At 36.7% G+C, this 15,290-nt stretch overlaps 1 protein-coding gene across 1 annotated transcript in view; it reads left to right on the top strand.

Moving 5' to 3' along the window:
* CORO1C (coronin 1C) overlaps positions 1-15,290 on the top strand; it is a 64,642-nt gene that overhangs the window by 31,719 nt on the left and 17,633 nt on the right. The window contains exon 3 of the mRNA XM_016159994.2: positions 7,685-7,807. Within this exon, the coding sequence (XP_016015480.1) occupies positions 7,685-7,807 (123 nt within the window). The remainder of the gene's footprint in view (positions 1-7,684; positions 7,808-15,290) is intronic.

Raw genomic sequence — 15,290 nt, 5'->3', positions numbered from 1 at the left:
ACATTAAGAAGTAATCATTCTGAATGATCTTTTATATAATGCATAGGTCGTATTAGAAGCATCCCAGTGTTGAATTTTGAGAATTTGGGTGCATAAAAATGCCTACGGGTACATTAGCTCCTTTAAAAGGAGATTTGTGAGATTTCTGTACCTGCTCGTTAGTGTATATTTAGAATGTTTTGATTGCATATAGAATGAGTGTACTTCTTAAGTATGGATTCTTTTTTGAAATGAAGTGTGAGAATTAAGACACACTGTTACATGTAAATGGAAACAATGGTGTTTTTTCATTGAAATTGATAGCAAATAATCCTTACAACTAGAAATGTCATTTCATGACAGTTAACATTGAATTTTGTATGTAAGAGGAATGATTTTGCAGTTATTTAAACTTATGAACATTACTTCTTAGAGCAGTTAAAATTATGTATTTTACCTATGTTGAAATTTTGATTTTCACCCACCCTCCACCCCAATGCTTATTGGGAAAGTGTTGCCTTACTCTGTGGGTTTAGTTGAAATATCAGTCTCCAGGAGCTCTGCTCAGTCTTTTCACTACTTTGAAATGTTTGATCACTTTCCCTCAACCCAAAGCAAATGATAGTGCTGTTGACTAGAAGATTTTCTGCCACCGTGAGGGTTACTGGCTAGAACATGTCAAAGCCATCAATGTCAGCTCTGGCCAGCCACATGGAAATTGTGCTGTCACACCTCACTGTTGTGCCAACTGTACACACACTTTGGAGGTTGAGTTTTCCCTGGGGCTCATGTTGCTTGGCTCCTCGTGGGGCACTGGATGTTTTAGATAAAGTCTGTAAGCTAGCGCCCTGACCTATTTCACCACTGTCCCACAAATTTTGAACTGGGCTCTGGGTCAGAGCCTTTGAAGACCTTGGTGTCGGTCATTTTCACCACTTGAGTTGACTTGCTGGTAATTCCCACTACTTGGAGTTTTAGCTAGAGAGGTACAAAGCTCTCCTATAGCATGTGATTGGGACTAGTAAGTAATGAATAAATAAAATTTAAAGAGTGGAGTCTAAATGGCTGGCTGACTATTCTGAGCCCAACTTTCAATTCCATGCTAGAAGAGTTATAATATCCTAGATGATGCAAAGGCGATGCAGCCCTAATGAAACAGTAGACTGCTTTCTTAGTAAATGAAATTGTTCAGTATACAAGCCTTGGAAAATTGATGGGTAGTTTGTAAAATAAATCACCATTTAATCAAAAAAAGATACTTAAGAGCTGGCATTAAATTCTTGTACATCTTCCTTCCAGTCTCAGCATTCATTTAAATTTGCCGCTGAGAGGTGCAGGTAAGAAGCTGCGTTGTCAATGTGACTTCAGTGATTGTCTTTCTGAATGGTCCCTCAGTCTAGCAAATTAGACATGGATTCCTTGATTTATTCACTGGATGTGTCATGGGTATGAATGAGAAATGCATTCTCATTAGATCCTAGTACAAAATGTCTTTCAGAAATGATGTGTTCTCAACTTTACCATATAAGGCTATTATTTTATAGTTTCCTTCAGTTTCCATGTACTTGAGCTCTCAGTAGTTTATAATTGCCCAGCTCTGCCCTTTTAATAATAATATATACACTCATTTGGTGAACTATGAGATGCTTTTCTTTTGATTCAATTATGTTATGGTTAAGAAGGAGATAGGGAGGTATAAGCCCATAAAAGCAAGATAGTTAATTCGTGACTGTGTGTTGTGAACATCCTGTATGTAAAATGATCAGTGTACATTTAAAATGCAAATTTTCTTAAACTTTCTTCTCCTTTTTGTTTCTTTATCACTATCAGATATTTAGTCAATTCCCTTTTTGTTGTGCTGAGATATGATGCTATTTTCCCTGTTTTATTTGTTAGGATTATCACCACCAGGGAAAGCAGCTGTTTGCAGTATATCATTTTTTATTAACTCTGTTTCTGATGACCAGCTGCCAATAAGTTCAGCATTACTTTTGTGCCTTTTCCACAACCCCATGGCAGAGTAGAAATTTTCTTCCCTATAGAAATCTAATATGGATGGTTAGTGATATTTTAGATCTGCTTCTTTACTTTCTCTCGTACCTCAGTTTCTTTATTTAGAAAACAGGGATAATAAAGTTCTTATATCGTAAGGGTACTTGTGAGAATGAAGATATAAAGGTTTTCAAACAATTCCTAGCATAAGCACTCTAAAAGTGTTAGTTGCTGTTATTATTTTTGATAGAGTGGAAGGAAATACGTGGCAGTTGCCCTTTACGTGACATTCAAATTCATATGAAAACATTGGACTCTTTAGTGCTTTTATGCTATAGACTTGTCAGGGCCGAGCTGGAAATGGCAGAAATATTTTATTACTATTCTCAAATATTTTACTTGACTGAAGAATACTGGTGAATAGCTATTAACTTTTAGCCAGGGTTGCTTAATTTTAACCTTAAAAAAAAAAATGTCATTTAGTAAGCTTCTCCATGTCTAATTAAGAACATCTAGTATTAGTACTTTCAGATTCCCCTCAAAATTGCCTTATGTCTGAGCAAAAGCTCTTCTTATCCCAGACTGAAAAAATAATTCTTTGGTATCCTTGGGAGTTCAGAGTTCAGTGACTGTACTTTGCCATCGAGGATGCCAGATGTAGTTTGCTGGGGAGAGCGTAAGGATGCAAAGACCCTGGGTTAAAATAAAACAATTCAGATAGAAAAATTTTTTTCCTGGAGGTTAAGATTTTCTTTTAATGTAAAGTTAGTAACAGTACATTGGCATGTTTCTCAACTTTATTATATTAATCATTTTTTAAAATAGGAAACATCAAAAAATAAAATAATAGGACGCTCGTGTACTCACCCACAAGACTAAACAGATGTTAATATTTTGCCATGTTTGTTTCATATCTCTGTTTTTTGAATAACAGTAAAACATAACAGATGTAGCTAAAATACCATTCCCCTTCTTTTCTGCTCCCCCATCCCCAGAGGTAATTATTTCCTCAAAGTTGGTATGCATCATATTTTCGTACTTTTAATTCATGTGTATCTATAACATAGACTGTTATTTTGTGTTAAGCTTTTATGTGTTTTTATTCCCATACCAAAGGACAGTTCAATTGCTTCTGCTTTTTTCACTATTCCCAGCAGTGCTGCAGTTAATACCCTTCTTGTGTAAAATATGGGGCTTTTCTCTCACAGACCACCTAGAAGTGGGTCTCCTGAGGGGTGGGCATCTTCACCTTCAGCTATTTGGAGATTGCTCTCAATTTGTAGCAGGGTAGTCTCTCCTATGAAAAGTTTTTATGAGTTCCTCTTTCTTGACATCCTTGTCAGCACTTCTATTTAGACTTCTAAATTGTTGCCGATTTTAATAGGTGTAAAATGTTGCCTTATTGGTTTGATTTGCGGTTCCCTGAGTAGAGTGAGATTAAATATCTTTTCATCCATTGGTTTTTCTTCAGGTTTCCTTCCCTGTAAATTCCCTGCTGATATCATTTGCCCATCATTCTGCTACATCCTTTGTTGACTTTTTCAGATCTATATGTTGCATATATATCTTCTCTCAGTCTGCAGCTTGTCTGTTCACTTCGCTTATGTTTTTTGAGAACAACTCATGCTGCTGAATTTGTTTCTTTTTTTTCTTATGAAGGAAATTCACATCAATATTTATGAGTCATATAGGCTTGAATTTCTTTTATACCATCTTTCGTATAAAGTGGTACATTCCTTACATAAGGAGTTTAGTGCTGCTCCTCCTTTTTCTATTCTCTTGGAACATTTGAGATAATCTCTTCTTTGAATGTTTGGTAAAGTTCACCTGTAAAACTGTCTGGGTCTAGTGATTGATTTATGGGGGGAAGATATATGTGGAGTTATACTATTGGTTCTTTTATGGTAATAGGTCTATTCAGATTTTCTGTTTATTAAAAAAATTTTGATAAATTAGATTTTTTCCTAGATTACTCATTTTATCTGATATTTTTACATTTATTATCAAATGTTATTCCTAGTATTTTCATGTTCTGTTAATTTCTACCATATTTGTATTATGTTCCTTTTTTCTGGGATTTATGCCTTCTCTCTTCCTAATTTGTCCAATTTAGTTCATTACTTATTTCTTTCTCATTAATTTCTGATCTTAAAATTTTATGTTCTTTAGGTGTCCTCTGTGTATTTGCTAGCTTCTCAGGTTAGATGGTTAACTAACATTTTCAGTTTTCTCTCATATTTGCATTTAAGGCTACAAAATTTCCCCTAAGATCTGGTTTAGCTATAATGCCACAGATTTTGACATGTCATTGAAAAGGATTCCCAGGGCCAATTCTGATATGTGTGTAGGGTTCTCTACACCAACAAACAATTCTCAGACACCACAGTGTGCAAGAATTCAACTCATTCTGACACTGTCTGCCCAGAGATAACCCCAGATTCCACAGGTTAAGGGTTCAGGTCCAACAAGACTGCACTCCCTCCATCAATACTTTAGATGCTTGTCACAAGCCCAGGTTACCTGTGCTTCTGACTCACAAACTGGATGTTCCAATTGGGCCTCCTCCTTAGGTTCGATTGATTTGCTAGAATGGCTCACAGAACTCAGGAAAACCCCTTTATGCAGTAGATTTATTACAAAATATATTAAAGGATACGAATCAACAGCCAGATGAAGCGATCGATACACAGGATGAGGTCCCGAACAAAAGGGTTTCTGTCCCTGTGGAGCTTGGGGCCTGGCCTGGTGGCACGTGGAAGTGTTTTCCAACAAGAGACCAACTCACTGTCTTTGGGTTTTTATGGAGGCTTCACTACATAGTCCTCATTGACTCAGTCATTGGCCATTGGCACTCCAGTTCCTCTCTCTTCCCCAGAGGTTTGGGGGCAGGACTGAAAAGTTCCAAACCTCTAATCACATGGTTGGTTCTCGTGGCAATCAGCTCCTGCTCTTGGGTGGGGTCCAAAAATTCACCTCATTAACATAACAAAAACACTTTTTTATCACTTCCTAGTTAGGGAATTTCAAGGGTTTTGAGAGCTGTGAATCAGGAGTTATGGGTGAAGGCCGAATATCTTACAAAGCACAATATCACAGACATGTATTTATTGATCAGTTAAAACATTTTCCTATTGGCTATTATGATTTCCTGTGAATTATTTAGTAAATTAAAAAATATTTATATACATTAGAGAGTTTTGGTTTATGTTTTTCTAATTTTAATTGTATTGTACTCAGAAAAGCTCTACAGCAGTGGTTTCCAGGGACCAGTGCTCCATGAGAATCTAATGCCTAATGATGTGAGGCGGCTGAGCTGGTGATGCTGGTGCTGGGGAGCAGCTGCAAATGCAGATGAAGCTTTGCTCCCTAGCCCGCCTCTCACCTGCTGTGTGGTGTGGTTCCTAAGAGGCCAGGAACCAGTACTGGTCCCTGGCCCTGGGTGGTGGTGGTGGGGTGGAACGCTTCTCTATGGGATACTGATTCTTTGGTGTATTTTTTGAGATTTGCTTTGTGTTGTGCTAATTGGTCATTAAAAAAGGTTTAATGTTTGCTTGAAAAAATGTGTATTTTAAATGTTGGCTACTAGGTCATGTGTATTCATTAGATCAAACTTGTTAACTTTTGTTAAAGTCTTCTGTATTTTAATTTTTGTCTGTCTGCTTGATCTCTTAAATATTTATTAAAATCTCTTCAATATTGAAGCTTTGTCATTTTCTCCTGATTGTTCTTGTGGATGGAAAAGGGGCTCTGTGATCTAACCAAAAGTAACCTCAAGGTGATCTGATCATAAATTTCTAACTGGGCAGGTCGTGGTAGGTAGTTAACACCTCAAACTTGTAACTTCCCCAGTAAAAAGATATCTTTGCCTTACGCAAGCCCTATTATTTTCGCGCATCTTGGTTAATACACCTCTGAAATGCCTCTTCAGAGCGTAAACCACCCCCAAGAGAGTACATAATCTTGTTAATTATTCTGTAATACAGTCATAGAGGTCTTCTTGCCTTACTTGTCCCAGATTCATGTAATCTTTCTTATGTTCCTTCCTTAATTCCAAATATATAAAAAGAACTGCAAAACTGCCATTCTCCAGAGCATTTGAGATCTTGTTTCCCAGCATGTCCTAAAGAAAACCTTTCCAAACTGTGACCCCTACAAGCCTGATTGAATGCCCTTCTGTGTTCCCGCCACCCCTATACCTGTCCTGTTGGAGCAGGTCTCATGCTACATGTAGTTGGTAGTTTAAATACATGTCTTCTGTCCTCTCACTGGACTCCATGCTCAGCCAGGACAGACAGGACTGCCCTGTTCAGTTTTGTATTGCCAACACTTGGCACATTGGCCCATAAAAGTTAACAACTGACATATATTTGTAATTCTTAATGGTGGAGTAAATATATTATGCTAGGAAAACTAATAATAAATGATAGTAGTTTTTATTTAGTATTTCCTATATTCTAGGTACTATAATTAGAATATTTACATCCCTTGTACAGACGATTGTAATACTGAGTTATAAGTTACCCAAAAAACGTTCTCTCATTTAATCCTTACAGTCATCCTGGGACATAGAAATTTTTGTTACTCATTTTACAGATGATAAGCTGAAGCTCAGAGAGATTATGTGACTTGCCGTGCTGTTTAAGTAGCATAGCCTGCATTTGAACCATATCTGTCTGACTCTGGCGGCTATGGTCTTTGCACTTTAGCATATTGCTTCTCTGGAGATTTCCACAGCCAAGTCTAAGTGGAGAAATCATAGAATTTATTGGTCTTGGAAAATTACCAAGAAGCCCGCCCCAGTGCTGTGATGGCTTGCTGTAACAGGAGAGCAACAACAACAACAAATGGGTTGTGTTGCATTGCAGTGATTTCTTTTTGTTTACCTGTCGTTAGAGCATGTAGAACCTCAACATGAATTGACATTAACCTTCTTAAAAAGGAAGTAGCTTTTGTACACCTGTTAATAACAACAGCATTTGTCTTGGTTAACAAAATTGATCTAAGCCAGATTGGTTTGTTAGATTCAAATGTGTAGCATGAGCAAATTGTGATGGCTACTTATGACCAACATTAGAAATTACATTCTTAATGAGATGTGGAACTGGATAATGGATGAGATCTAAGTTGGTGTTAATTAGACTGGCTGGCTGGCATTTCTGTTGATTAAAGACAGCAGAGAGACTGAGACATTTAAATTCAGTATGTCCTTTAACCCCTAAGCAATAGCTAAAGCATTTCTTTTTATTACCTTAACTTTGCTTACAGTGCTATTCATTTCCAGAACTGTTAATTTGTATTTTCAAGGATATTAGCTTCTTATATAAAAAGTTATATTTTCTATTTTGAATAATATAAAGTTTTGTTTTGTTTTGTTTTGCAGTAGAAACACACCTATAATTTATAATTTGGCTATCATAGAATTTCATTTTGGTAAAAGACTTTTCTCTTTTTCTATGTCTATTAATACAGTTGATTAAATAAAATCTTTGCAATTTTAAAAATTAGGATTCTTAATTTGGTGGAGTGTCCTCAATAGCAGCTGTTTCAAGAAATGAAAATTGACAGTTCTTACTACTTGACATTGGCTGATATGAATGTCATCATATGCAGACCACTGAAAGTTTTGGGTGGAGGTGATAAAGGGAAAATGGATCTAAGAGAACACACAAACTCTGGTGTTATTACATATAAGTTTGTTTATCTCTTCTTTCAGACTGGTCGAATTGACAAATCCTACCCTACAGTATGTGGCCACACAGGACCAGTGCTCGACATAGACTGGTGCCCACATAACGATCAGGTCATTGCCAGTGGTTCAGAAGACTGCACGGTTATGGTAAGCTCCCATGGTGTGATATCACACAGGCCAATGAGACTCACCACTAGCTTCAAAAAGCGCGCGCGTGTGTGTGTGTGTGTGTGTGTGTGTAGGGAGGTTTGAAAAGCAGAAAATCATAGCAGTTTAACTGCAGATAAGCTTTTTATAAGCCCTTATTTCAAGAGGTTGTACTATGATGTTCTTTTTTTTTCTTTAGTGTGAGTGTATGTTTGTATGTGTTCATTGGCAGTTGACACATCAGCTCCATAGAAGGACGTTAGAGAAACTGAAATGACTTTTCACTGAATGCCAGAGGACCACATGACCCCCCTCCGAAAAGGAGAGAAAAAACTGTAGCATGAATTATGTATTACAATGAAATAAGTTGCCAAAGGTTATATAGATAAAATGGGGTTGTAATAGATATTGAGAGATAGTAAAGAGTTTTTACAAGTGCTTCTTTCCAAGCTAATGTCAGAAGGTGTGTTCTGTCTGGTTGACCCCTCGTTAAGAAGGTTCTTTTTATCTAGCTGTACAAACATTTTGGAAGATTTTTAAAGTAAGTTCTTTATATTCTCTCATTTGGATTCCAAAAGTAGGTTATTTATGAAACCAGGCTTTGGGGAACTTTTTAATGTAAAGTTATTCTTGACTATATTCTTCTTAGTCTTAAAATGTAATTATTGGTTTGGATCAGTTTTTAATCCTAGTGCAAAATATGTTGAAAAGGTTAGGCATAAACATAGATGGGGGAGTACTGAAGTACTGAAATATGTATTAAAATAAGTGAAGATAGTCACTAAGTTGCAAGCTCTTTACATGCGTCAAGAGGAGAGCTTGGAGAACCACACAGCTTTCATTTCTTCTTTCATTTTCTGTGGATTGAACCAGACTCAGGAACATTGTTTGGAAGCCTTCGTTTATTAAAATTATTTTACATAAATACAAAATAATTCCTGAACTGTGTCATTTAAACATTTACTCATTTTTCCTCATGGACTTTTGGCTGAGGATAACGCCTCCTGTGATCTCATAATTTTGGCAGCCAAAGCATATTAAAGAAATATACTGCCATTAAAAGGAATTGTTCGGTTTAATGCGCCTTGCTAAATTGATCATTTTTATGGCTGCAGACATATTTTTCTAAGGGAAAGGAATAGTATTTCGACCTTATGCCAAAATCTTAAACTGAGAGTCTCAGCCTCTCTTGAAGAAGTAGGTTTGATCCCTCTTTCTTTGTCTCTAGCATTATTGGTCTTGTTACTCCTTTAAGAAAACTTTATATTATAAAACATACTAAACTAAAGTGAATTTAGTTAAGTGAGTTAAGTGAATTAACTAACTTATTACAAAGTGAACAACCTGTAATCATCATCCAGGTCAAGACATAGAATTTTCTTGGCCTGTCAGACTCTTCCATGTGCCCCATCCCAACCATAACCCCCTCCTTCCCTAAAAATAATCACTATCCCGACTTTACTAATACTTCCTTGCCTTTTTTATGGTTTTAATCACTCCAGTGTACAACTGTAGACACTGTAGTTTAGCCTTGCAAGTTTTAAAAATTTTATCATATTTTTTAAGTCTTTATTAATCTTCCTCCATCTTTTTCTTGTCCTAAACAGTTTATCTGTTGAAGGAGCCTTTCCTTTTCCTTCCAACAGTCTAGATTTTGCTGATTGCACCCGCATGGTGCAATTAAACATGCTGTCTGTCCTCTGAATTCCTGCAAATTGGCAGCTGTATCCTGAAGTGTGATCAGATTCAGATTCAGTCCCTTTGGCAAGACTTTATAGCTGCTAGCTAGTGTTATGCTCTTTCATCAGGTGACACATGATGTCAAGATGTCTGGTTTTTGTTTTGATTTGTGTAGCTATTGACACTCAACACCTAGATCCAGCAATTCATTAGAAGTCACAAAATGGTGCGATTAATTTGTTTCCAATTTTTAGCTGGTAAAAATTTTAAAGTAAAGCTTCCTTTTACCTGCTTATTTATCAAATAGTACAATTCATATAGGAAAGCAAGGTATATGTTTAATTCTTTCCTTTTATTTACTTAGTTTTCAAGATAATGAATTGGTACTCTGTCTTCCTCAGAAGGTGAACAGCTTGTCCCCCCCCCCCGCCCCTTTTATCGTGACAGGACAGAGAGCATGTTTAACATGTTTCACAGGTTTCAATCCATCACAGTTTTTTTTCAAAGTTCAGTTCACCCAGTCTTTGTTAATAGGAACTTGTCAAGGTTCTTGAGTCCTTTTGACATGACCCTAGTTGTTTTGATAGCTTCCTTGCTATTTAGTATGTTAAGGCCAGCTATTAACCCACACCTCAAATCAGCCACTTCTCTCAGAAGCCCTGGTTTATTTTAATGGAAGATGGCATTTCTGGATCACAATCTGGGTGCTAGGGATGCTCGTTGTTACCAAGGTGATCATTATTTTTAAGACTTTGCTATTGTAATAACTGCATGTTTGTCGGGTGGGTACTAGACTTATTGGAGGAATTATTTAAAGATACAGTACCTTATGACAAATCTTAGTATTTCTAATTCAAATTAAGACCTATAGAATTTTTACTTAACCTCTTTAATATTGCATCTTTATCTCCTTTCTTCCACACTACAAATCCTATTCTCAAGGACTTAAGAGGATGAATTAGAATATCCTGGTCTATCTCATTTGCTTTTTCATAGTATACATACAGTAATCTCAGAGTAAAAATACTAGTATCACAACTAATTATGATTACAGAAAACAGTTTTTTAAAAAACTGTTCTTCCTCCATTTAAAAATGATATACTCTATATTTTCAAGATCACATAGCCATCACATTCAACAGCCTGAACTCTTAGTTCTGCAGGTAACCACATTTAGTGCTGTCCATCAGTCCTTATGGTAATCTCTCTCTAGTCATTTGGGTCATCTGAAGCTCCTTCTCTGGTGAGTTCTAGAGAATCCGACCAGAGAGGGCTCCCTTCTGGGACAGGGCCCCATATTGAGAGAAATTCCAAATAGGAAAAGCTCATGGGAACAACATTCTCTAAGTTCTCCTGTATTGATAATGACCTTTATACTTGAAGGTTTATTTTTCTGCATATAAAATTCTTGGCTCACAGTTTTTCCTCGAGCATCAAAATATATTATTTCATTTTTTTTTTTGGCATAAAGTGTTGTCGAAAAAAAAAATCAGATGATCATCTAATTTTCTTTCTTTTATAAACCATGTTCTTGTTGCCTAGATGTTCACAAGATTTTTTCTTAAAACATAGTAATTTTACTAGAATTTTTATTTATTATTCTGAATTGATATTCCTAAGTTCAGCGTGTGTCTGCTCTTAGAATATATAGTTCCAAGTGCCCTCTCCTGCATCCCTCCCCTAGAAAGTTTTCTCAAATTATAGCCTTTAGGATTTGTTCTGTTCCTTGCTTTGATTTCTTCTTCAGAGACTCCTGTTATCCATATGCTTTATCTTCTTTACCTATCATCAGTATTTTTCAATTTCTGCCCCCCATCCCGATCTTTTTTCTTGTTCATTTCTTTTAGACTAAAAATTTTCTGCTTTTTACCTTTGTATTTCTTTGGGGGCATTATCTATTGTGTTTCTTTGATGTTAGGTTCTTTCTTGGTTTGTCTTCACTTCTACAGTGTTTTCTTATTTCCAACGTTTTATTGATTTATGCCACCCTACTTTTGAGTTTTTCAAGTTCTGATTTATAAAGTTTCCTATCTTGTATGATTTCCTTAATGTCTTTTATCTTGTTTTGAAGTAGCATGTGATAGTTTTTCTCTTTCTTGAGCATGTCTTTTTTAGCATTCTTTCATTGTCTGTAGAGATATTATTCTGTGCCTTATTCTCCTTTTTTCTTATAGTAATTTTGGAACTTTGATTTTTTTTTTCTTATTTTAATGTGAACTTAGTTTTCCCTGAACTTGTAGAAGGTGGCTTGGTTCACATAGATGTTCTAATTTCACAGAGCTCCACCTTCTGTCATTTTCAGGTAGTGTTCATAAGCCTGGTGGCTTGCTTTCTGAGATTCCCTGGTCTGCTTTTATTTGGCCTTTCTCATTCCTTTGTCTCTCTTGTTTCTATCCTGCTCAGATTTGATTTCGTTCCTTGAAGTTTGTCCTCGGTGTGAGGCCTATCTTGGAAGGGAGCCCTCTCTAGCTGGTTTCTAGACTACGGGAATCCACACTGCTCCAGCTTCTTCAGACCTTTTTATTTCTGGCCCCTACAGTCACCTGTTGGAGAGGGCTAAACCACTCCCAGCATCCACTGCCAGTCTTGTATTGGCCTGCTGTTCTCCGGTCTGTGAGGTACCCCATTGCTGCCCTATGATTTTTTTTCCACAGAGGCTCATAACATGCGGATTACCTGGCTGTTTGTTGGTGTTCTTCCACTCACTTTCCTTTGAGTGTTTGGTTTTGTTATCTGCTTGCTCTGTGTTTTTATGGAGAGACTTGGGAAGATGCCAAAACTATGCTGCCACTGATACCACCACCTTCTCTGAATCCTCCAATGTTGCCTCTTTATTGGTATTTCCAGAGTGAACATTTTGGTAAATTAAATATTACTTTGGAATAAATCTTCCTTCTAGTTTTTTTCTTAAGCCCTAAAGTTTGACACTGATAATTTTAATCATTTAATGTTCCCTAAATCATTTGTTATTATTATTGGCGTAATTAGAAGAAGATTTTATAACTTAGCGGGTGAAATTAAATTTTAAAGAAATATTCGATCTTCTACTCCACCTTCTTCTTAATATCTAATTTTCCACTTTGTCATCCTGAAAATAAAAGAACACCGTACAGTTGATTGAATAGTTTCAAACAACACCATTTTTATTTAAACAGAAAAGTTCTTTTTAGTTTCCCAAGCCTTGGCTGTTGGCAGTAACCCATGAGCTACAAATAGATAGTATATCAAGACCTAGTTCTAGTAGAGAAAGGACATGAAGAAAAGCCCGAGACTGGAAGTTCTGAGGATATGCAGGTCACAAAAATGCTTTCAACCTCAGGTGTCTTACATGTAAAATAATAATGCCAATTGACAGGATCAAGGGGAGGTATTTTTTGCAGTGAGTTTGGACATGTATCTGTAGTAAATGAATAGCAGTAAGAATATCTTTAGCAAATATTCAGTAGAAAAAGTACAATAGAACCAGTTTGTCAAATGAACTGTAAAAGTATTTAATTTTAAAAACTGCTTTTTGTATTTGTCTAATTCCATTGAGTCCTAAGCAGTTAAGCATTGATTTGTTAATTTTGCGAGCATCGATTTCATGACAGTGATGTCACTTTGGTTGCAGTTTTAGGAGAAAGAATGCCAGCCTTATGCTATAGTCTTCTATTTTTTAGAGATGACTGCTTTAAGCAGCCTAAAAGTAAATATATTGGCATAGTTTAATGTACTGTAATGTTCTTCGAAGGTACTACTTTTAATGTACTACTGCTTGAAGCAATGTTTTATACCAGCAAGTAGCAATTGTATAAACCCTCCTCCTAGAAACTATATTCTGCTCCCAGGTTTTCTATATTTTGAGTATAGTAAATTTTTTTCTTTAGCAATATCTTCTTATAGAGAGTTTAAGAAGTTGTGGCTACTAGTATTTTACTTGGGAAAATTTCAGCTCCAAGAAAAGAATAGGGCTTTAAATAATACAGAGCAGTCAAGTTAAGTTTTGTGAATGATGTTAATTCAACATTGTCCATTATAGTCAGGTTAGTAATCAAGTATAAATTTTAAAAAATAGCTAATTCAGACAGTAGGCTTATATAGCTAGTTGTTTCCTCAGAGTCTGGGCAAGGAAAAGATCTTGCAGGCAGAGTAGGAGTCTTACTTTTCTCCAGCTAGGTGTTCTAAACAGTCCCGAATGACTGAACTTAATGGACACTTTTCCCTTCTCCCAAATTAGCCTATACTCACTCCTGTAGAAATCAACAAAAATAAACTCCCCATTTTACACATTTTTGCTTCTGTTGTAAATTTTCCTTATACAATGTTTGCCTTGAAATAAAAATGGTTGTGATGTTGTAGTTGGTGATGCCAGTACATTCCTCAGGATTCTTGTCCCTCTTAGTCCTTCGGCAGGGTTTCATATTGTTTCTATTTCATACAGATTGCATCTGGGCCATTTGCCAGTGGGTGTTATAGCCTTGGCAATCAGAACCCAGCTCTCAGTTCTTGATTTTCCCAAAACTAATGTTGTTCTCAGTGTCATGGCACATTTAGGAATGCCCTGACTTTCTGCATCCCACTCCTTGGGCTATTGGATCAGCACCTTTTGTAGGGCAGTGGTCCCTAACCTTTTTGGCACCAGGGACGGGTGCTCCTATGAGAATCTAATGCCTGATGATCTGAGGTGAAGCCGAAGTGGTGATACTGGTGCTGAGGAGCAGCTGCAAGTACAGATGAAGCTTCTTCACCCACTTGCTGGCTTGCTCACCTGCTGTTCACCTCCTGCTGTGTGGGCCGATTCCTAACAGGCCACAGACCACTACCAGTCAGCAGCCCAGGGGTTGAGGACTCCTGCTATAGGGGATTGTGCTGCTCTGTAGTTGCTACAGAATCTATAAGCCTCCTCCTGTCTCTTTCCTTCATTTTCCCTTTGGAATTGGTTTCCTTAGTATTTAAAAAAAATATGGCTTCTGAGGGGAATGGCCTTTTTATGACTATAACTCTAGTGCTTAGCCCAGTAGCAAGTTCATGATGGGTGATTACAATAGGGAAGCAGCGTCTGGAAACACTTTGTATATGTTTTTAATTTGCACTGTGTTCGAGAAATGAAACCATCAAACAAATTGCACTTTAAAATTACTACTTGAGAGAAACCCAAGTTTCTTAAAATTTTCCTTTTTTCTTGTTGGAAATGTTCTCTTGAGCTGTCCTTTTTCCATATTCAGAATTTCACATTTGAAAAGGATGCCAGTGATACAATAGTTCCTGAACGTGGGCTTTAAAGTTGTTTTTTTCCAGAGCCACGATGGATTTTCACTGATTGATTTACTTTTTCATCTGGAAGCCCTTGGGAGTGATTACATTTTTTCCCTTACTTTCAAAACAAAACAAAACATTGCCATAGTAATATATTGTCCAAATAGAAAATTTCAGGAACACACGGTATTATTTAGAAAAAAAAAAAAACAAAAAACAAAAAATCAAGTGGAGAGGGCATAGCTTGTAGTCCCTGCAGGACTCACATGCCCACTCTGGGCACAGCAGAGGATGTTTGGTACCTGTTTTCCTCTCTGCTCACTACACATGTATTTGTAAAAGCCGATTGGTATTAGAGTACTAGTCTGTACACATGGCGAAGAGAAAGGCTAATGGATCTGCCTAGAGATAAAAGCAGTTCTCACCTGCGCTAATTGGCCTTAGTGTGAACTCATGTGGTATCTTGGACATAAATTAGATATTTGGGTACAGTGCTGAATTAATTTGAAGATAAGACTCATTCTAAGAATTATGATTTTTTAGATGTAAAAATACCTGAGGGTCATAG

The sequence above is a fragment of the Rousettus aegyptiacus genome, unplaced genomic scaffold (genome assembly GCF_014176215.1).
Source record: "Rousettus aegyptiacus isolate mRouAeg1 unplaced genomic scaffold, mRouAeg1.p scaffold_m13_p_5, whole genome shotgun sequence".
NCBI classification, from domain to species: Eukaryota; Metazoa; Chordata; class Mammalia; order Chiroptera; family Pteropodidae; genus Rousettus; species Rousettus aegyptiacus.
This window is presented reverse-complemented; position numbering and strand designations above follow the sequence as displayed.